Genomic DNA, 22,224 nt, shown 5'->3' on the forward strand with positions numbered 1-22,224 from the left:
AAGCTGATAAGGATTTCAGACTGGAAGGATTATCTCTCTATTGCAGTTTTTTAAGCACTACACAATTATTGACATTCTTTGTTATTCTAGAAGGCAATACAGACACTACAAAACTTCATCCATCATATCCAGGGCACTTATTTGCATTTTTTGGCAATGCAGGCATTTCTTTACTCTGCATGGTAGTTTAATTTGGAAACAAGTAAAAATTTCTGGTCTTAAGGAAGAAATGCCTCACCTGAGTTATCACAATCCTCCAGCTTAATCTGCATTTTGCTCAAAGATAGACTGAATGTTCTGGAAAGGTGTGTAAATAAAAAAAAAATTGCAATTATTCTGAGTACTTACGCCTCCATAATCTTGGCAGCCAGTCTGAGGATGTGCTTTTAGCAGATGCAAGTTGGAGGGACTAAAGAACAAAAGGTTGGAGATTCTTGTGCTACAAGATGGTTTCAACAGCTGCCAAAGCTGAAGGTTATTACCAAATGGGGTCAAACGTCTTTCAGCAGGGACGATCTTGTTGCAGTAACTTGGAGTACAACTATAGTTTTTTTTAAGTCGACAACAGAAATTATGTGCAGACTGTCAGATGATCTGTTTTCTAACATTAGGTGTCCCACTGACTGCCAGTCAGCAAGACAAGCAGGCTGAGAGCTTGTCTCGTTATCTCCACGCTGTTACAATCCTGCACATCAATCTTTGATGAGGCCTTCAGGTATGGTGTTGTATCAGTGTGTGAAAGGCGTAAGATGAAATGTGACACAACATCCTGTCACACCTTGTCAAGATGCCTGACATTGTTTCCCTCAGCTGCTGTGAAGAGCAGTCTGGGGAGGCAGGCGATCTTCTCCTGTTTTATGAATCACTGGCTGACTGGCGGCTTAGAGAGAGCCCTTCACCATTGTTTAGTTTTTACACACCAATTAAGAACAGATACATTCCAACAATGTCATAAATTAGACAAACTTACATGGCACCAATATATGCTAAACTGTGATAATGACCCCTTTAAACACATTATCACACACACAGAAATGCAAGCTGTGCTCTGTGTAGTTTTGTGTGGCATCAGAAGAGATGTCTCTGTGGTTTTCAGTTCCTCCAAACCTGAAGCCATGATTCTTGACCAGGAAAAGGATGTGTACTCCATTCTGTTTAGCAAGGAGGTTTTGCCTAAAGTGGAGAAGTTAAACGTTCTTGCTGTCTTGTGCTCCAGTGATGGCAAAATTGGGTAGGAGTTAAGTCAACTGATTAGGGCTTCGTCCTCAGTAATGACATCTACTGTGATGAAGAGGGAGCAGAGTCAAACGCAAAGCTCTTTACTTACTGGCCTATTTTGCAACCATCGACATATAAATATTGGTCAATGGGTTTCCATAGGCTCCAAGAACACATTTTTGAAGATAAATGGGAGGTGGCCACCACCGCCATTTTGACCGTGTCACAGGTTCCGTCAAGACCAGACAATTCCACAAAAGGGAAGAGAGGTGGGGCTGTAAGGCTGGGATCGACTGACGACACCCGGTTGAACTAGCTACAAGCTAACCCAAAGCTAATGCGGAGGTGGGAGCTAAGCTAACGGAGGTAGCAACCTAGCTACAGCCGGAGTTAAATGTGCACAACACCAGAGCTTCTGAGTCAGATATACGCCGGGCTGACCGCTGGGTAAAACCGGGTGGAATACAGAGGTCTTCCGAGAGCTCCACAAGCCGGCAGCTGCACAGCAGACAAGCGCCGCTGTGATCTGAGATGTGCAGAGCTGCCGCTGGGGAGAACCGGGTGGAAAGGTTTCCATCCCAGAGCTCCACAAGCCGGCAGCCTGTGCAGCAGTCATGAGCCGCAATCAGACAGCGATGCGCCGAGCTGCGGGGAGGGGAGAACCGGGTGAAAAACAGAGATCTCCCGAGAGCTCCACAAGCCGATAGTCGGAACCCAGCTCCATTTCAACCCATTTTCTAAAGTGCAGCATTGTGTTAAATGCACTGGGTTTTACCCTATTACATTTAAATTTCATGGTTAAACAATACATGTTAAAATCTAAGCTCAGCTCGGCAGTGGCCTAAAATACATAAATATAATTTTACTTACCGAAAAAAATGAAGTGGAGACTCCTTGGACGATCTATTAGTGCAATTAATGCCACAGCAAGTCATTTTGTCCAACAATTGCACAAAAAATATCCAAAAAAGAATACACAAACACAGAGACTCAAAATGCCGGAATAGTTTCCAGGCCAGACCGAGGCTCTACTGAGGCCTTTCCATGGAGCTAGCTCTGTGGTCACGTGGGTCTGAGGCGGCGGTCACGTGGGCCGGATGCTCATTAATTATACAGAATTTTAGGCTTTCAATACACAAACAGAAGAGTAATAAAAAATTAACCCCCCCTCAGAGATGTCATGAGTGTAAACTAGATCATTTAAACAAAAACATGTTTCGTACCAGGCTGTAAACATGTTTATTTCTGCTGTGAAATTGGTATTTTTAACATGGGAGTCAATGAGGATTTGCTCGCTTCTGGTACCAGCCCCCAGCGGATGAGGGTGGAACTGCAATTTATTTCATTTCTGGGTTTGCCTCAATTCTTCACCCACATTGCGGGGGCTTGTTTGCAACCCTCACCTATGGTCATGAGATGGCTCATTCCAAAAAACAAGATCTTGGATACAAGCAGCCAAAATGAGCCAAGAGCCAAATGAGGTGGCCGGGCTCAGCCCTACCTCTTCTTTCCACAGGCCATGAAAGTGGTCACGTGATGTAATGGCGATGTTTTACCTGCAAGCTCATTCCCAAGTAGGAGCATTTCTGATGCAAAACGAGCGCAAAACTGTTCCACATAGCTGATCTTGTGAGGTCTCTAAATTAGAGGAGAATTGCAACATCACACATGATTTCAGAAGTGCACACACAAGAATAAGCAAGGAGAAAGACAGCCGCATCTATCAAAAAAGGTCTGTGGTTTATTTTCTCTTCTGTTTACATGGGCTATGGGGGCTTTTAACAGCAAATGATGCATGTTTAACTGCATATGACCTTTATTTTGAAAGTTTCAGGATGTTTTACACAGCTTTTGTGCTTGACTTCCTGTCTGGAGCAATCTCAACTGCGGACTTTGGTGTGTTTTGGAAGTGCAGCGTGTAAAAAAAATAGACCAGAAACGTAATGATAGCATTCCCTCGCAACTGGGGCGCGTCCAAACGTTACTTCTAGCTGCCGGTGGAAAGGAACTCATTTGCTGCAACGGCGGCTAATTGCTGTGTTTACTTTTCGCGATGCTTTCTCATGCAGTGGAAAAAAGAGGTTAGAGATAAGGTGAGGGGTTCAGTTACCCAGTTTTTGACAAATAAAGTTAAATTGAGAAGCATTCAAGACAGGTTTCAGAAACCTGAAATTACTGAATTTTGAGAAGAATTTTTAAAACAATCTAGTGACACAAAACTGAGTTTCTGCAACTCCTGCATGGGTATCGAGACCCCTTGCAAGCATCTCGAAACATTTCAGGAACTCCTTTGTGGATGCTTTTTGCAGTGGGATGCTGACTGATCAGCTTGCAGCATTAATGTGTCTTTACATAAAAAAATATCTGAACTTATGATGTTGGGAGTTTTTGGTGGTTAAATATGCTCGATGTGTGACTGCAAGTCAAAGGAAAGACTGTTCACGTGGGGGACTGTCTTACTACAGGTTCACAGTAGGGCTGTCGCGATTGAGGAATTCCCCCTGCGGTGAGTCAGGGCAGCTCAATATTGCGATATGCGATATTATTGCACCTCGTTTTTATTTATGTACTTAGCAAATTTGTTTGTTAATTACTAAACTCATGGCAATATCTCCTTTGAAACATTGTGCTTACACATTTAAAAAATGTTAGAAAAAAATACATGGCCATTTTTAACACTTTATTGAATGCAGATCAAAGGGCAGTAACGGCATTCTCTGACTGAACTTAAAAACAACATTCAGGAGGTTTAACTTTGAAATGCAAATTTGGCTGCAACATCTAACAGAAATGAAAAAAAGTGCCCTACTATCTCCTCGATCAGCGCGGACTTTACCTCTCAGTATGCGCTGTCGCGAGATTTAATCAAGTGCGGTAATTGCGGTGGCACGTCATGCAGCGCGGTGGGTTTCTTAATATCTCAATATATTGTTCTTGCGATTATTGTGACAGCTCATCAAAGTCAGCTTAAAACAACCTCCCAATAGCAACAGGATGCAAGCTATACAATGTCCTGTTGAGGATTAATGTGTTCATACTCTTTAATGTTCATGTGTGCTTTTTGTCTTTACACTTGCCTACGCTAATGTCGGTAATGTGGCGGGAGTAACAATCCTAATTAGGATGTCTCAGAACACACACACACCCTCATCTTACTTGTTAGTGCCAAGCTTCATGTCCTGAGACTACAGCGCTAATCTGTGTTCATAAACGCTCTTTACATCTGAGGACAATTTTGAAACACAATTTTTCTCTGTACCTGCTAATTATCTGCTGCTAGGGAGACTTGGGACCCATTTCCATCCCACAAAAGAAACTTACTACTGAAATCTGACTATAAAATATATTCTGAGTTTTTTTAATATAAAAACTGGCTGAAAGAGGTTAGATTTTATTAAATATAATTGATTGAAAGCTCAGGAAAGTACTTGTAGCTCAGAACTGTTGTCTAATGTTCTAAGCAGATCCCCAAAGTCATGTTACCAAGGCCTGCTGTCATGTACTGAATAAAGATCAAAGAGCCTCAACAGCAGCTCCAGAACTCTGCAACTATTCCCTTGTAGTTTGAGGTCTCCAGATTTTGTTGAGCTTTTTTAAAAAGCAGCTAAACATGTATTTACAAAACTGGTTTAATTAAGTACTTGCATGCAATTTTTAGTGGTTCGTTTTTGGTAAATGGCCTGTATTTGTAAAGCGCGTTCTTGGGCTTCCACAACCCCCTGAGGCACTTCAAAACACAATCAGTCATCCACTCATTCACACACTGGTGATGAGGAGCTGCACAACAGCAGCATTCTCTGGTGGGAGCCGGGATCGAACCTACAACCTACTTGTCCCTCGTTCTAAGTTTCGAACTCATGGGGATTGAGCTTTCTCGGTTCTTGCTCCATCACTGTGGAACCAGTTGCCATCTGAAATTAGGCTGCTTACCTCTTTGCTGGTCTTCAAAAGTTGATTGAAAACAATTTTTTTCCGCTTGGCGTTTCCAGAACATACTTGGTTATGTTTGTTTGTTTTTGACTTACTGTTTTAGTTCTCACCTTTAGCCCTATGTTTTATTTCTGGCGTTTTAACTTTTCTTTTTATGATTGTATGTGGTCCTGATTGTTCTAGCGCCTTGTGTGCCCGAATAGGGTCATGGAAGGTGCTATATATGAATAAAGTTTTTGATTGATTCTTCCTGAACTACTGCTGCCATTGTTTTAGTTCTTCATGACTAATGTATTGAAAGGTGATGTATAAATAAAGTTTACTTTACTTACTTTGAGTGCAGCATTAGCCATGCTTCTACTTACACAGCAAAGTATCTGGTGAAAATGATCATTTTTATTTTTGCTACTTGCTTGGAAATCCACAAACCAGCAAATCTGATGCTTATCTACGTGTACGGTTGGGCACCGTTTGAATTTGAACAATTCCTCGTTTTGATTCCAATTCTTATCGTTTTCCAAATCTGATACTTTCAATAGGCAGGATCCAAAAACATTATGTGTTTTAAGTGTGCCAGCTAAACACAGGTCTTACTTGATTAAATAATCTGAACTTCAAAATGAATTTTAATTCTATGAACAATAACATCACCTTCATGTAGACAAACATGTTGTCAAGAAAGAAAGACAGACTTGCAGCACAAGCAGTGTGTTTGTTTCTGACCACAACTCACAAGCCTCCTACTCAAGAAGCCTGTAGGACAGGGGTGTTTAATTCTGGCCCTGGAGGGCTGGTTATCCAGCACATTTTAGCTTGAAGTCCGTTTCAACAGACCTGATGTCAGTCAGCAGCAGGGGCGGATTTAGGACTGAAGAAGATCCGGGGCTTAACACACACGCGCGTGCACATACACACATGCGCGCACACACACGTGACACGCACTAGTCAACATTATATATGTGTCTTTTACTACATAATTTTTAACCTGAAGCTACATAATCATATTCAGGGCAGAGTATTGTTCCTGTTAGTGTTTAGTGTGAGATGATAGTAAATATTCCCTTTCTTTCTCTAACAACTTTACCTGATAGTAAGCTAACTTTAGGCAAACCAACAGCACAACAAATATTTTCAAATAAGACTCACAAACCTGAGTCAACACCAGTCTCATCACAGCTGGGGTTCTGTTGCAGTACTTTTGGTCTAAAAAACGTCCTTATGTCCATCTTCACTCATGCGTTGAGGCAGAGAGTGTAGAAGAAGCCAGTTGCTGAAGGGCTCCTTCTTCAGTGGTGGAGGCTCAGGCAGGCTGTATACTGCTAGCTGCCCCCTCTCTGTTGGACTTTGGTACTGCATGTTACTTCCGCGATTTAGATCTGGGGCTTTTCATAAAACATCCGGGGCTTCAGCCCAAGTAGCCGGGCCTAACGCCGCCCCTGGTCAGCAGGTATTTAAACAGGCTTCTACAGAGCCTGGTGAGCTGCTGCACAGGTGATTCAACCACTGAATCAAGTGTGTTGGAGCAGAGAAACCATGAAAACGTGCTGGATACCGGCCCCCCAGGTCCGGAATTGAATACCCGGCTCTAGAATGATGGGCAAAATGTCTTCAAGAGGAATAGAAAGTCCAGCTGTTTTTCTTTAGTTCTTCGTTGTATACAGAGTGATAAGGGTTTGTGCTACCCTTGCTGACATGTTTCGACGTTTGTCAGAGCAAACCGGGTGTTGATGGTGTCACTTCATTTATCTGCTGGCAACAGAGGGCGATATTGTCCTCTGCTGCCCAGTTGGTCTGACGAAGGCGGCAGTGAACGAAACATGTCAGCAAAGATAAAACAAACCCTTATCACTCTGTGCACAACGGAGAACTAAAGAAAATAAAATTGGATAAGCAACATAGTACGAACATAAAGATGCCCAGCCGTTTTCTTCTGAAACTCTTAGGATGATCTTGTCCAGGATGACACCAACGTGCTGCAGCAAAGATTCAGTCAGAAAGGAAACTGAAACTTAAATGCAGCTACTGTCAGTAACAATCTAACCGATTTACAAATGTTACAACTCTCAACAGGCTAAATAGTAGGGATGAGCGAGTACACCACTATCTGTATCTGTTCAACCAACTAAATTATCTGTATCTGTACTCGGAATGGGCGTGGTATAACCCAGAAGTGGGTGTGGTTTACATCAATATATTATTTTAAGTCTGAAATTGATATGGATTAATCAGAAGTTGCTATGTGTATTGTTTATTTGAAAACTATTTACAGAGCAGCCTCGGAATTGAGATTGAATATTTTGATCACAATAGTAAAGGAAGTATTACAGAACAAGTGTTTCAATACGATCACAACATTAATATTTAAGTGCATGGATTAATACATCTGAACTCATGCAGTAGGCACTAGGAAATATGAAATACTAGAACCAGACACAACTTTATATATAGTTTTTAATTTAATTTGATTAAACTGATTTTTTTCTTAACGTTCGTGGCATTTTCCCACACAAAGTTAAACAAAACAATGTTGATTAAGGTGTGTGTGAGAGAGATAGAGAGGGAGAGAGAGGGAGTTAAAAAAACCCGACCGGAGCGGACGTAGTGACTGACGCAGCACGTCAGCTCTGTCTTGTCAAATGCACCATGAAAGTTACGAAAAAAGTAACTTTAAATATTAAACCGAAAAAGAGGCGAGCTGAAGAAAACCTAGGGAAAACTGAAGAAACATGAGCAACAGTGAAGCAATCACAGCGAGATCCGTTACTGTCTGTGTGTGTGCGTGGATGAGCCGGACGGACTGCGCTCCCGGCCGGCTGCAGTTTTGTGTGTAGGGAGGGGCGGGCGCTCTATGTGACTGGCCAATCACAGAGCGTGAAGACAGTCAGTTACCCAATGAGGATTTCCCTTCAGCATGATTACAGATATTTGAGATTACTCGTTTCATGCTTGAATTCGTCAAAAGTGCTTTATCCGTACCGGATACTTGTCTGAAACGAGTATCCGGCTCATCCCTACTAAATAGTTAAAAGACAAAAAAATAAAAAATTCAAACTTTTCGTGTTGAGATTTTTTATTAATTAATTTATTTATTAGTGGCCAGAACCCGGTGTCATCCACCAGGAAAGCTGCTGATCTAACATGATGACTTTAAGTATTTTACAGGTTACTTGCTCACAGGGGCGGTTCTAGGCCAAATTTTCCAGGGGGGCCACAGTGGGGCCAGTATTTTTTTCATGGGGACGCAAGAAAAAAAAGGGGAAAAATTAGGGCAATATCAAAAATATTTTTTGTCTTCGCCATATGACTAATTTTGTGTTTGTGCACAATTTTGCCAAAGGAAATTCATTGATGTCAGGAAAATAAACTGTATTGCTTACCTTCGTCTCTTAGCGTCTTTTCCGTTAGTCGTGCTCAAAAATTTCTTCGGGTCCCATTTAAACTATTTTTAATCTTTTATTCAAAAATCCACCGGGTAAACAGTTCTGTCCACAGAGTGTGCTGCGCTCTAAAGGCTCCGTGTGAAACGCTGCAGCACATTAGTTCCCGTCTCCGAGACAGCGCGGGGGGAAAAAATCCGATCTCTTCAGCACAGGGGCCATAACAGGGGCCAGGGCCGATTCTAGAGGGGCCCAGGCCCCTGTGGGCCCCTGTTTAAAACCGCCAATGCTTGCTCAGCCTTCTGACTGTTACTCTCATGCAGATGAGTGTTGGTGAGTAGCTGTGTTTACTGTTGATGCTCCGTGTGTTTGTATTTCTGCAGGGAGCCTTTAAAATGCACCTCACACCACCTGGAGTTTGTTCTTTAAAACTTGTAGTAAATCCACTGTGTTGACACATTTGAATGAGATTCATTCGCGCCGTATTTCTTTTTGCCGCCAGGATGCAAAGTTCACATCATTCTCATAGAGTAAAAGTTAGGTTGACGCGTTTGTTAAAATTGTTTCCGATGCTGCATTCATGGTCTCTACAGGCTGCAATGTGGGAGTGACAGACAGCTGGTATGATCGGGTCTGAAAGGCGTCGATCAGAATTTGCAGATCGCGCTATTCTTCTTCCGGTTGGCGGACTGGGAATCAAAACTATGAATCACAATTAAAAAATTAAAAATGAACGTTTACAGGAAGAACTGACAGTCAGTCCTGGTTCCAGTCGATGCTCGATGCCCAACCTTTTCTATATTCTCAGATCTGTAAATTATTTATGAAAATGTACAATGGGAGTTATGTGCAACCTGCTCATGGGTTGTAAAAGTCATCTTGACAAGCATGGATTCAACGGCATCAGTTGGGAGAAATCCAAACATCAGTGATTATTTTAGGCAAGGTTTAGACATCTGTATAAGAAGGGCATCCAAATATTGATGCTCTAAAATGCAGATAACTGCTGGAAGACTGGCCTTAAAGACAAAGTGGTTCAGGATGAAAGAACCACATGGGACTATATACACACACGTCAGAGATATTTAGACAAAAACGAGACCGATTGGAGGAAACTCAGAAGCAGGAGAGGGACAAAGAATAATAATAATTAAAAAAAAAGGAATATAAACAAAGATAAACCATGGTAGACTGGCCAGTCCAGTGCATCTTGTAAAGCCTTTAGTGGACTGATTTAATAAAGACCTGAAAGCTAAGATGGTTTTGTATGTCTACTCCCATCATACCTTCAATGTACACTGCTCAAAAAAAATAAAGAGAACACTTAAACAACATGATGTAACCCGAAGTCAATCACAATGCTGTTAAATCAAAATGTACACTTAGGAAGCAACAGTGATGGACAATCAATTTCACATGCTGTTGTGCAAATAGAATAAACACCCCAATAAAGGAGCAGTTCTGCAGGAGGTGACCACAGACTCAGTTCCTCTGCTTTCTGGTTGATGTTTTTTGAATGTTGGCAAGTGCTTTCACTCTAGTGGTAGCATGAGATGGAGTCTACAACCAAAACAAGTGGCTCAGGTAGTGCAGCTCATCTAGGATAGCACATCAATACGAGCTGTGGCAAGGGTTGCTGTCTGTCAGCATAGTATCCAGAGCATGGTCGCGATAGCAGTAGACAGGCCAGTACATCATGAGATGTGGAGGAGGCCGTAGGAGGGCAACAACCCAGCAGCAGGACCACTACCTTCACCTTTGTGCAAGAAAGAACAGACTGAGTGCTGCCAGAGCCCTGCAGAATGACCTCCAGCGGACCACAAATGTGTGCATGTGTCTGCTCATACAGCCAGAAACAGACTCTGAGGGTGGTGCAAGGGCCCGATGTCCACAGGTGGGGGTCATGCTTACAAGCCAACATTGTGCAGGTTCTCACTGAGCACATGCGACAGACATGACAGTCTGGAGAAGCCATTGAAAAAGTTCTGCTGCCAGCATGACAGGTTTGGCAGTGGGTCAGTTATGGTGGGGGTGGCATTTCTTTGAGGGGGCAGCACAGCATTCTATGTGCTCACCAGACACAGCCTGACTGCCTTTAGGTAGTGAGAAAATCCTCAGACCCTTTGTGAGACCATATGCTGGTGCAGTTGGCCCTGGGTTTCTCCTAACACAAGACTGTGTTAGACCTCATGTGGCTGGAGTGTGTCAGCAGTTCCTGTAAGACAAAGGCATGGATGCTATGGACTGGCCTGCCCGTTCTCCAGACGTGAATCTAACTGAGAACCTCTGTGACATCATGTCTTACTCTATCCACCAACACCACATGGGTGGGGGGTGCACACATTGTGCTGCTGTTTCTCACCAGTATCAGCTGATGGAGGGCTCCAGTTTTGTTGCGCCGTTCATATCAGCGGTAGGGTCGGGGAGGGGGCGGGGCATGATGCTTAGCCTGACAGGTGGCCAAGCAAAGCCTGGGGGGCTGCCAGGCTTATAAAGCGCTGGAGGAAACCCTGATATTTCCCAGAGTTAACCCTAACCAGTCCAGTCATTCTCCTGATTCTTCTGGTTTACCTTAGCATTAAAGCTTCTTTCCGGAGTATTTATCTTATCCGATGGCACCATCTAGTGGCTGACAAGCATAGCACACAAAAAGTCTATTCCTCTGTTTAAGATTCTCTTGGGGTCACCCATAAAGACAGTGGGAGGTTTAAATAGTACTTTTTCATATTGGTTTACACAACGTTCCTTGCATTTTTACTTTTTGTCATGTATTTTCCAAATTAGAAATGAAAATGTATGCAAACAGACCTTGAGAAACCTTTCCGATTTTGGCATATGTTGCCAAACAACAAGCATTTGTGAAATTGGAAGAGTTGCTGCTGAAAGGTGAAAGAATGGCAGGAAAACAAAATAAGCTGTGTTGACGCTAAAAAATGTGGCGGAAGAGTTAGGAATTTAACATGTTTATTAATTAGAAAAAAATACCGCATTACTAAATCAATGCTCGAGCCCGAGCGTCCCACAGTTAGGGGCCGAAAAAGTTTAGAGTCACAATTTATGCTCTATAATCATCAAGCACCTCCAAAAGAAATGCAGAGCCTGGGCAACAAAACCATATAAACCTTTTTATGTGCTCCAAACACAACTTCAACTACAATTAAAGGAATCATGACAAATTGCTCTTGATGAAGAATAGAAACAAAGAAAAAAACTATTTTTATTGCTATGTTTTGTAGTTTGTATAAAGTAGACAGACAGTAACCTTATCCATATAAATTTTATTACAGCAGGAGGGACAAGCATACATCCATCATTCTTGTAACTCTCATCAGAACTTCCCTTGAACTCTACACTATACCTCTATGTATATTAGCAGTGCTCTGCTGCCACCCTGTGTTCAGGGTGGTTGTGTTCTATTTATATTCTGCCCTTAGGTGACATCTGTCGTGAGCTTGGAGTTCAATTCCATCTTTATGCTGACGATTGTCAGCTGTACCTGCCTCTGAACACGTCAAGTGGTCTCTCTATTTCTACTCTTACAAACTGTTCGAGGGAGATCAAGACCTGGATGACTGGAAATTTTCTGAGCCTAAATGATCAGAAAACAGAGGCTATATTGTTTGCTCCAAGCACACATTGTGACTCTTCCCTAACTGACTGTGGGTTATTTAATGGCCAGCTGACTACATCGGTGACTAATCTTGGTGTTAAACTGGACAGTGCCCTTAATTTTGATACACACATCAATGGAGTGATCTCCTCCTTTTTCCACCTTCGTCGGCTGGCAAAGATCAAACCGTTTTTGACACGTCATGATCTTGAGACGGTAGTCCATGCTTTTATTACGGTGCGATTGGACTACTGCAACTCTGTTCTATTCGGTGTGAGCAAGGGCTCAATAGCCAGGTTGCAAATGGTCCAGAATGCTGCTGCCAGATTTTTAGAGGGCAGGCGCAAGTTTGACCACATTACTCCTGTCCTGGCTGCGCTTCACTGGTTGCCCGTTGATGTTAGGATTCATTTAAAAATACTTTTACTAGTTTTTAAAACGTTAAATGGTTTGGCCCCTCCTTACTTGGTGTCACTACTTCAACCATACACCCCTTCACGGTCACTCCGCTCGGAGAACCTCATGCTCCTCTCGGTCCCAAGAACACGTCTAAAGACGCGTGGTGATAGGGCCTTTGCTGTGGCAGGTCCTAAGCTTTGGAATAAGCTTCCTCTGAGCATAAGGGCCTCCACCTCTGTTGCGGTTTTTAAGGCAAGGCTAAAAACATATTTTTATGACCTGTCTTTTAACCTTTCTAACTAGTTTTATTGTTTTACTTATAGCGATTTTACTCATTGTATTTTTATGTATATCGTGTGATACAATGTTTTATTTTCTGGACTTAATGTTTTATGTTTTTATTTGATCAGTGTAGCGCCTTGGTGGCATCTTTTTGCCTGTAAGGCGCGATTTATAAATAAAGTTGAACTGAGTTGAGTTCAGTACACATTTACAATGTTCCATGTTCATTTACACTTCATCAATAACACGTGTATTATTATATACATATCCCAACAATTGACCCAATGGTTACCTTTATAATGAGACCAAAGTAATCAAATACCTTGTGGTTACATACCCTGGGTATGTTATCTGAGCCTCACTAATGATAAAAATGTAATAATAAAGATTAATTAACCACAAAGCCTTTGATTAATTATATTACAATTTTTAATTGAGTCCCGCAACAAGTCGGTTGTGTTTCCAGACTTTGTTTCTATTGATTCTCTGCTAATTAAGCAAATGGCCATCATTTGTTTTTATCAGACTTTGACATGCTGGTGAACTATTGTAACAGGACAATTTCCTTAGCCTCGTTTTGCTGTGACATGCTATTTAAGTCACATGCTGTCTGTTGAGGTTTTAGAGGCGAGGGCTTGATGACGGAGCATGTCTGGGTCTGTGTTTTTGATTGGTTAGGAGTCAGTAATGACTCAAGCATTAAGCTATCCGATAGGCGATAATGAAAAATGGAAACTTTTTATTGAAGTTGTTATTGAACTATTTTTTTTCTATTGCACCACACGTCTATTGATAGACAGAAATTGTAATCAGCTGTCCATCTTATTCATACCTGTTGACCTGTAGGAGAAAACCCATGCCTGTATTGAATATTCTAATTCCACAGAGAAAGGCTGAAGTCTGGATTTCACTCCATGAGCTTCACGTTGCTGAGCAACAGTGCCAACTGCACCATCATGCAGCACAACCTAATCCATATTTGTTTCATTTAGAACTGATATGAGCACATCACACCTGTGTTTAATAACAAGGTCTTATCTTTGGTGAAATTTCTTTTGTATGTTTTCTGACATTTTCATAAATGATGCACAGCATCTGCAGTGACCCACATTACAAATGAGAGCTGAGAGGTAATGTGACCTTTCACCTCTTTCGCTCACTCTCATATCACTCAAAATGTATGACCTTATGTATTTTCCTTTTCATGTCAGTAAATCTAATTAATGTACATACTTACTGACCAGTTTTTTGTTTGGATGTCTGTTTCTGTCTAGAAAGACTGAGTGTTCATAAAAAGTTACAATTTATTACGGAACATTTTCCACAGCTAAACAATGTTTGTGTAAAACTAACAGCTCCCAGAATGCTGCGCCATCGTCACGGATAACAAAGCAAAGTTTAGCATAAACAATCTTTTACTGGCGCTGCAAAGATAAAAGAGGCAAAGAGGAAAAGTCATAAAATTCAACCATTATCTTATTCATATCTGCTAACACCATTCATCTTTCCTTGGTGCTTTTCATGTGGTCTTTTTATCACACACCAGTGCATCATTCTGATTTGTTCTTGTGCGGTATGTGCCTGTTGAATAAATCATATTTAAAGCAGCTTTACTGTATTTTTGATGTTTAAATAAAAGCCTTTGAATAAAGAAAAAACTGCTTTGATTTACGAGAAGCAGCTTCTTTATTCAGAACTAGTTTAAGTTTAAATTATAGTAACTGTTAACTGTGTTCAAATATGACTTTTGAATAACGACTACATTCTGGGAATAACATCACCTTGGCTCCTATTGATGATCCAAAAATCTTGCTATCAACATTTTTAAGGAGAAATAAATCGCCAAGAAAAACATTTTTCCTCTTATTGTTTACAGGATTGCATGTGAAGCGGTTGTGGCCAAACAGCACGGGGGGGAAGTCGAGGAAAGATGAGGAAGAGCAGGAGCGTTCTCACGGTGTCCCCCAACAATGTAAGTCATCAGCAGACCAGAACCGTACCTCTGATGGGACATGTTATAAAGGAATATTTTACTTACCCTAGAGAGAGAAACAAGATCAAGAAACACTTGTTTATTTTTAAAATACGATTGGTCACTCTGAGTTTTACATGAGTCATGAACGTAAAAAAAGTTTTCTACCTCTATTAGCTATCAGTAGGAAAAAGACAGGGAAAGGCTTGGGTTAGGAAAAGCAACACAGATCTGTTAATCCTGCAGTTTTTCGCCCCCATCCCGCTGAGTAACTTCTACTTCCTGAAATGGGAGCGGCAGAGCTTTCCCCCCCCAGGGAAAATCACTTATTTATTTTTTTAATGACAAGTGTAGGCCCACTTTAGAGTTTTAATGAAGTCAAAGATCAGGGAACAATCACTGGAGTTCAGGAGGTCATAATAAGGATCATTGCAAGCAACAGATCATTAGTTTCTATAAAGTGGTTCTAACGGAAAATGTAGGAATTTAGTTTATCTGCTCTGTCTCCGTCTCCCTGTGTTGGGACAACTCCTCTGATTTGTACATTTCTCTCCTTCTATTCCGGCTCTTTCTCCCCAAATTTTATTTTTAGATCCAGAAATTCTTTCCGACTATCCTTCAAAATGATGAACATGGCTATAAAAGTTCTGTCAGGGTTCTTTTTTTTAATACATTTTGTGTGTGTGTGTGTGTGTGTGTGTGTGTGTGTGTGGATTTGGATTATTTTACAGTTTCTCTTTTTTTGAAAGTTTTCATTCCAATAAAAATTACTATACAAATAAAAGCAAATGCATTCAAAAAATGCATAAAAGAAAACTGGATGATTTGGCATATTCTCTTTGAATATTCATGGTTGCATCAAACAGTCGGGTACATTAATAAAGTTTGTCTAAATGATCCTTGGCTCACTTTCAGCAACCCAAAGTAGCTCTGGTAAATCAGCAGTGTTCATCTGCGAGCCACGCTGCAGCTCATGTTCAGCACCTGGAGCTTTATTTGGTTCATGTGGGTCCACTCGGCTGTAGTTGTGGGTGTTTTTGCTGAAACACAGCATTGCTGAAGGTGTGGGTGTGCATTACTCAGTTCCTCACCATCCTTTTGCTTCTGGTTCCTTTGCATAATTGTGATTTTGTGTTATTCTTCTTTAAGGAGGTGTGCTTGTGGACTTAATTGATTTTCTGAGGAAAAAAACTAATGTGTGACTGACTAAATACAGTTTTTGAATCTGTGAATCATAATAAATAAAAAATAAAAATTGCAGCTCCCAGATCCTATAGATTAAAATTTGGTCACTCGTGAACTCATCCTTGCTGTGATCACAGCGGCTACACTCACCAGGGATCAACACATCCTACATGTTTGGGAATCCAGGGTGACTTTGGAGCCTTCGCCTTTTCAGCATGACTTTCAGGAACACTTGAGTCTAAATGTTTTGGAAAGGTGTCTTGATGTGAATAATGATAGAAATAAAAATAATTTTTACATATGTTTCTCTTAAACGGCTGCTTTTCATCATGTCGGCTACTAATTCCTCATGTTTTCTGAATTAAAAAGATTATTGTATGGAAGAAATACAGTCTCGCCAGAAAATGGCTTTTTTCAGACATTGAATTTATGACAGAATTTCTGCCACAGAAATTCAACAACAAATGAGGTGACCTCCTGGTGACCCAAGTCACGAAAATAGGGAGCCTAGTCTCCTCCCCTTCTGGTCGGCCCATGGTTTGGCGCAAGTGAATGGAGCTATTTTCCAAACCCCTTTGCCTTACACCCTGAATCGCACATATTTTGGAGTAAGTAGTAAAAAATTTTATTTATATAGCACTTATCACAGACATAAAATCACAAAGTGCTTCACATAGATTAAAACAAAATAAAACATAATGATCTCAAAACAGAAATCGATTAACATCCGAAAAAATAAAGTAAAACAGATGAAAGATTACAAATTTGACTTAGAAATAAGAAAATAAAAGATTTTGGTAAAAGCAGCTTTAAATAAAAGGGTCTTTAGCTGTTTTTTAAAACTGTCCAGACTGTCAATGCTACAAAAGGATAAAGGAAGATCATTCCAGAGTCGGGGTGCAGCAGTCTGGAAGGAGCAGTCACCTCGACTTTTGCATCTGGTCTTTGGAACTTCTAGAAGGTTCTGATTTATGTACCTGAGGGCTCGGGTTGGAGCATAAGGCTTTAACAGTTCAGTAATATAGGGAGGAGCTTGACCATGTGGAGCACTGAAAGTTATAGTCAGGATCCTAAAATGAACTCTAAAGTTAACGGTTAACCAGTGCAGAGACATTAGAATAGGAGTGATGTGTGCTTTTCTGTTTGCTCCAGTTAGGAGCCTCGCTGCAGAGTTCTGGACCAACTGAAGGCGGTCAAGGGCCTTTTTGTTAAAGCATGTGAAGAGTGTGTTACAGTAATCTAGACAGGAGGAAATAAAGGCATGGATAACCATTTCGAGTTCATGTTTTGACACCAACTTTCACAGTTTGGAGATATTTCTTAAGTGATAACTGTTTCGGATCAGTATTTTTGAGTGGCCTTCAGGAGACATTGATTGATTGGTCAAAAACAACACCCAAATTAGTTTGTCTTGACAGCAGAATATAAATGACCAAGTTTTTGACTAATCAGGGGAACCATGCTCTCAGGGGCAATGGTCAGATATTCAGTCTTTTCAGAGTTTGACTGAAGGAAGTTATCTTCTAGCCAGCTGGTGAAAGCTGATAGACTCTAGTAATTCAGACAGTTTATAGAACTCAGAATCCTTAAAGGAGCAGTACAGCTGAGTGTCATCTGCATATAGGTGATAAGATACATTATGAAAAGGATCAATTATCTGTTCAAACGGGTGTATGTACAGTAGAAACTACAGTGGACCCAAAACAGAGCTTTGGGGTACCCCAGAAAACAGATCGGTAGAGATCGGACTACAATTTAAAGGAAAATAAACTTGAGTTTTGACCATGTCTGTCACATACTTTGAGATTTGTTAGCTTGTAAAAATTTGTAAATAAAATTACTACAAATCAGACATTGCATATATGTCACCGCATAATCTCACATACTTACCATATGGCCAGATTTGTTTACCTTGGTTTCTCCCAGGTTTAATTGCTCCTTCTGTCATCCTGAAAGAAAAATTCAATGCTCACAAAACTTGAAGCAACTTTTGTCTTCATATCGGCCTCTATGACATCAGCATGGTGAGATGCATTTGTAGTTCTTTATGGCTTTTCACACAGAACCTAAAATAACCTTTGCTGAAATAAACACTCTGTTGGTATTAGACTGTGTCTTTAAAATTCACCAACATCACACGTAAACTCCATGGCACATATCAAACAGGATAAAAAAATAGCTTTCATAGCCCCATTCACTTGCACTCATTTTTTCTTATTGTCAGAGACCGGTGGTTTGGAAGTAAGTGGGCGTGACTTAGGCTCCCTATCGTCACTGGAGTCATGTGATCAGAGAAGCATAATTTGATTTGCTAAAATCCACCCGACTGGATTGAGTAACAATTACTTTGCTTGGGTCACGAGGAGGTCAGCTTGGTTGCTGTTACATTTCTGATGTAACATTTTTGCTGCTGAAATTTTTACGTTGAAATTCAGTTAAAGTTTTTAAGGTAAAATTCTGCAGTAGAATTTTTAAGGATGAAAAGTTGTTGGTGTAATTTAAGTAAAAAAAAATTCTAATACATAATTTCACTGAATACATTTTTTTTCATAAATTCAATGTCTAAAAAAAGAGAGATAGTAATTTCTTCCATATTGTTATACTTCTAGGTCCTGTTTTTTGTTTCTAATAATTTTTATTCACTTATGGTGTTAAAAGATCTGCAGCTATCAAATATTTTAGTATTTAAAAATTCTATCGAATTTTCTGTCGATAAGTCAAATTTATTTGACAACCCTACAAGTGGGGGACATTTTAACAAGTTAGAATTTCAAAATCCACTCATTCCCTTTCAGGAAAAAGCCACCTTTTATTGAACTACAACAAATTGTGTTAAAACTCATCAGTGAAACAACTTCAATGTCCTAAAACAGGGGTACCCAATCCTGCAGTGACAGCATCACTGCTCTAACACACCTTATTTTAATCAGGTAATTTATAGGTTTCTGCAGAACTTGATAAGCTGCTGTAGAGTGACTCCAGGCACTGATTCCGGTGTTATGGAGCAGGTCAGCAACTAAAACATGATGGATAAAGGCCTTTCTGGACCAGGATTGGGAACCCCTGTCCTAGAAGGAAGTGTGTATCTGAGACTGAAGGCAAAAATAATTTTCTGGAAGCCACCATCTTCTGCCATTGAAAAATACCACATGTCTCTGACAATCATGTTAATATCATGGCACTCAGCTCAGCAGCTCAGATGAACATGGAGCCACCCTTCTGACAAAGATGTCCAAAAGAAATGTGATCTCCTACAAAAAGTATGAAACAAAGCAACCACATTATGAGGCTGAAATATCTCTTATTTTAAAACTAATATTACATATTAAATCGCTGATGTGTAGTTTCCCGTTTCCTATCTATTTATAGTTAATATTTTATGGGATTATTTTCACTGATGTTTCAGTGAAATTTAAAGTGGTATTAATATCACTCATCCTAGTCAAAATAACATATCTAAATACACCCAAAGTTATAATTAAATTAACATAATTCATTAACATGCAGATCAGTACTACTGGAAACACTAATAGCATTCAATTTCACTAATGGTGGCAGGTCATTCATGTATGGATTGGTAATAATCCAATCCAAAATTTATGTTCAACAAATTTATATTCAAAGGTAGAAGTGTTTGTAAATGACATACTACGGCCTGCCATAGGACTACAGTGGTACAGAGCTGACCCGCAGCAACAAGCTGACTCCAGGTAGCTGCTATCGGTCTGCCCCATACTGCTGCAGTCATGCAAATTACCTGTAAAAGTGTATTTACAGTAAATGTTTGATTGAAAGCCCTATATCTTGAGTCTTCATTTACATGTGAAATTCTTAATGGGTTATTTTTGCTTCATCGGGGAATTGGCTAAACTTGTGATGTTTAGCATGTGTTTAAGTAGTGTGGGCAGTCTGAAATACCAGTGAGTTTGTGATAATGATTTGTCCCATCATGAGGCCCAGCTGCCCTGGATCCGTTCTCTGTGTTTTTATTCAGGAAGCGTCTGTGTGAGTGAGATCGGAGCTAATAAGAGTTCGGCATGCACAGTGAAAGCATTTGGAGTCCAGCCTTGTAATTTCTACATGAATTATTGAAGTGTGATGTGCTGAGGGAGGGATAAATTGAATAATGCTCCGACCTAATGACCTCATTCTGATGCAAGTCACAGCAAACCACCTCAGTCGATTGCTCTGACTCTGTATGGATGCATGGGTGCACTTCAGTGTTGGCTGAGTGAAAGCATTTTAGAACTTAATGGTGCCGTTTTTTTCATCGTTGGTGTCATGAAGGCGACAGTTCCAGTAGCAAAACCTCCGACTCTGCTCTGAGTTCAGTTTGTTCCTCATTTACAGGTCTTTTTGTAGCCTACATCAACACCATTGTATTAAAAATAATGTAGCGATAAATATAGATTTATGTCTATATTTCAAATGTGGTGTAGATTTAGTTTGTTAGTTGCTTATAATCTTATATTAATTAATCGGGGCACCGCCAGTTTAGTGGAACTGGACCATTGGATTTAATATCTATATCGGCTTAAATTAATCAGTTTCATAGTCAACACCACAAGTTAATCTGAAAGCTGAATTCTTGTCAGAATGCGTCGCCTATTCTCGAGATCGCTAGACAATGATCAGGCATAATTTTAAGTTTTGTGGATTTATTACAAACATCAGTTGAGACATGACAAAAAGTACCAAACACGGCTTATCGTTTCATGTATGGAAATAAGACAATTGTTAACCCGAAGCTTTATGGCAGTGATATGGAATAACTGGTTTGTAATAAAGGTGGAAACTTGGTGAAACACAAGATTATGATAAATTGGAAGCGATTTCTACTGGGTAAACACCTGAATTTTCATGTGTATTTGTGGGAAGTGAGGAAGGGTGGCTTGTGGGTATGTGTGTGGGTGTGTGTGTATGCGTGTGTGTGGCTGTGTTTGTAAGTGGACTAGGAGTCATTGCGGCAGAAAGAAGAAAGGGAATTCTTGAGGCTAAACGTGAATTTGGATAGAAATAAAATTCGCCATTAGGGCCCGACCGATATGCTTTTTTTGGGACCAATACCGATGTAAAACTTTTAACAAAGGCAGATAGCCGATATAATGGCCGATATATCTCCCTCACAAAAAAGAAATAAAAATAAAAATGTTCTTAAGATTAAACCCTTCATTCTTTGCCTTTTTGATGAAAACTTATTTCTCTATTACACACCAAAGATCTGTCTCAATAACTCACTAGGGTTTCCAAGTAATGCAAATAAGATTTATTTTGCAGGTCTCAAAAACAACAGAACACACAAACTCAGTCAAATCTAACATTCAAGTTTTTTTGTTTTCCGAGCCTGTGGAAGTTAACTTAACTTGGTGAACTTATTCACCCTGGACAGGAAATAATAGCACAAACATAAATCACCAGATGGATCTTTAGTGAAGTAGTCCTACACCTTACTACGACCCTCTTTTTCCATCTTTAACAAAATAATCAGCATAAAAGTACAGTTATACATCTGTTGATAGACTAAGTAAAATACAAATGTGACATTTTTATACGTAAATTAAAAAAATTATCATGTAAATAAATGATATCAGACACTGTGGCTCAAAATCAATGGCTCTGTTTTTGTTTGGTTCCACAGCTGTTAAGGTTTTCTCATTTAGTATTCAAGTCTTTTTTATTTTTTTCCTTCCACTGATTTTTCTACTCCTTTTGTTGTCAGGTTTTTTTTCTAGTTATTCTTCTTTCCATTTTAGGTTTCTTTCTTCTTCTTTTAAATTATTTTCATTTATAGTTCCTCCCATGCTGTAATGCACTGTAATTGAGTGATGTGTTTAGTACATTTGTCAAGCTGTCCTTGTAGACCTTTGGTCTTTTGCAAGAAGAGGGAAAAAACAAGTAATGACGAAGACTAGGACGTAGCCTAATACTATCGCGCATACTGGAAGACTGTCAGTGGTATTGTCTCAAAAAAAAATAATTCCCTATGGCAGAAGTGGTGTATGTCACATGTACGTGTACACCTACATAGGTTAGGTGCCAAATAAAGACCATGATTACTGTGCTCAAAATGTCTTGAACCATAGCAAGTGAAGAAGAGAAGAGAGAAAAGTAGAATTTATGAGCTGAGTGGAGCCCGTCAATTTCACATAGGGCTTTCACGCCTTGAGTTAGTGAGAGACACGAGATAGCCGTTAGCGAGCCGTGATGATTGGTTATTTCATTCAGTCACAAAGTCATGCTATCGTCATGCA

General features: G+C 40.2%; 1 protein-coding gene across 2 annotated transcripts in view; it reads left to right on the forward strand.

Moving 5' to 3' along the window:
* pde4ba (phosphodiesterase 4B, cAMP-specific a) overlaps positions 1-22,224 on the forward strand; it is a 223,520-nt gene that overhangs the window by 10,995 nt on the left and 190,301 nt on the right. For both annotated transcript variants that reach the window (XM_070554256.1, XM_070554257.1), the window contains one exon: positions 14,693-14,788. In XM_070554256.1, coding sequence (XP_070410357.1) covers positions 14,747-14,788 — 42 coding nt within the window. In that variant the 5' untranslated portion in view covers positions 14,693-14,746. The remainder of the gene's footprint in view (positions 1-14,692; positions 14,789-22,224) is intronic.

This window comes from Nothobranchius furzeri, chromosome 8 (assembly GCF_043380555.1).
Source record: "Nothobranchius furzeri strain GRZ-AD chromosome 8, NfurGRZ-RIMD1, whole genome shotgun sequence".
In the NCBI taxonomy this organism is placed as follows: domain Eukaryota; kingdom Metazoa; phylum Chordata; class Actinopteri; order Cyprinodontiformes; family Nothobranchiidae; genus Nothobranchius; species Nothobranchius furzeri.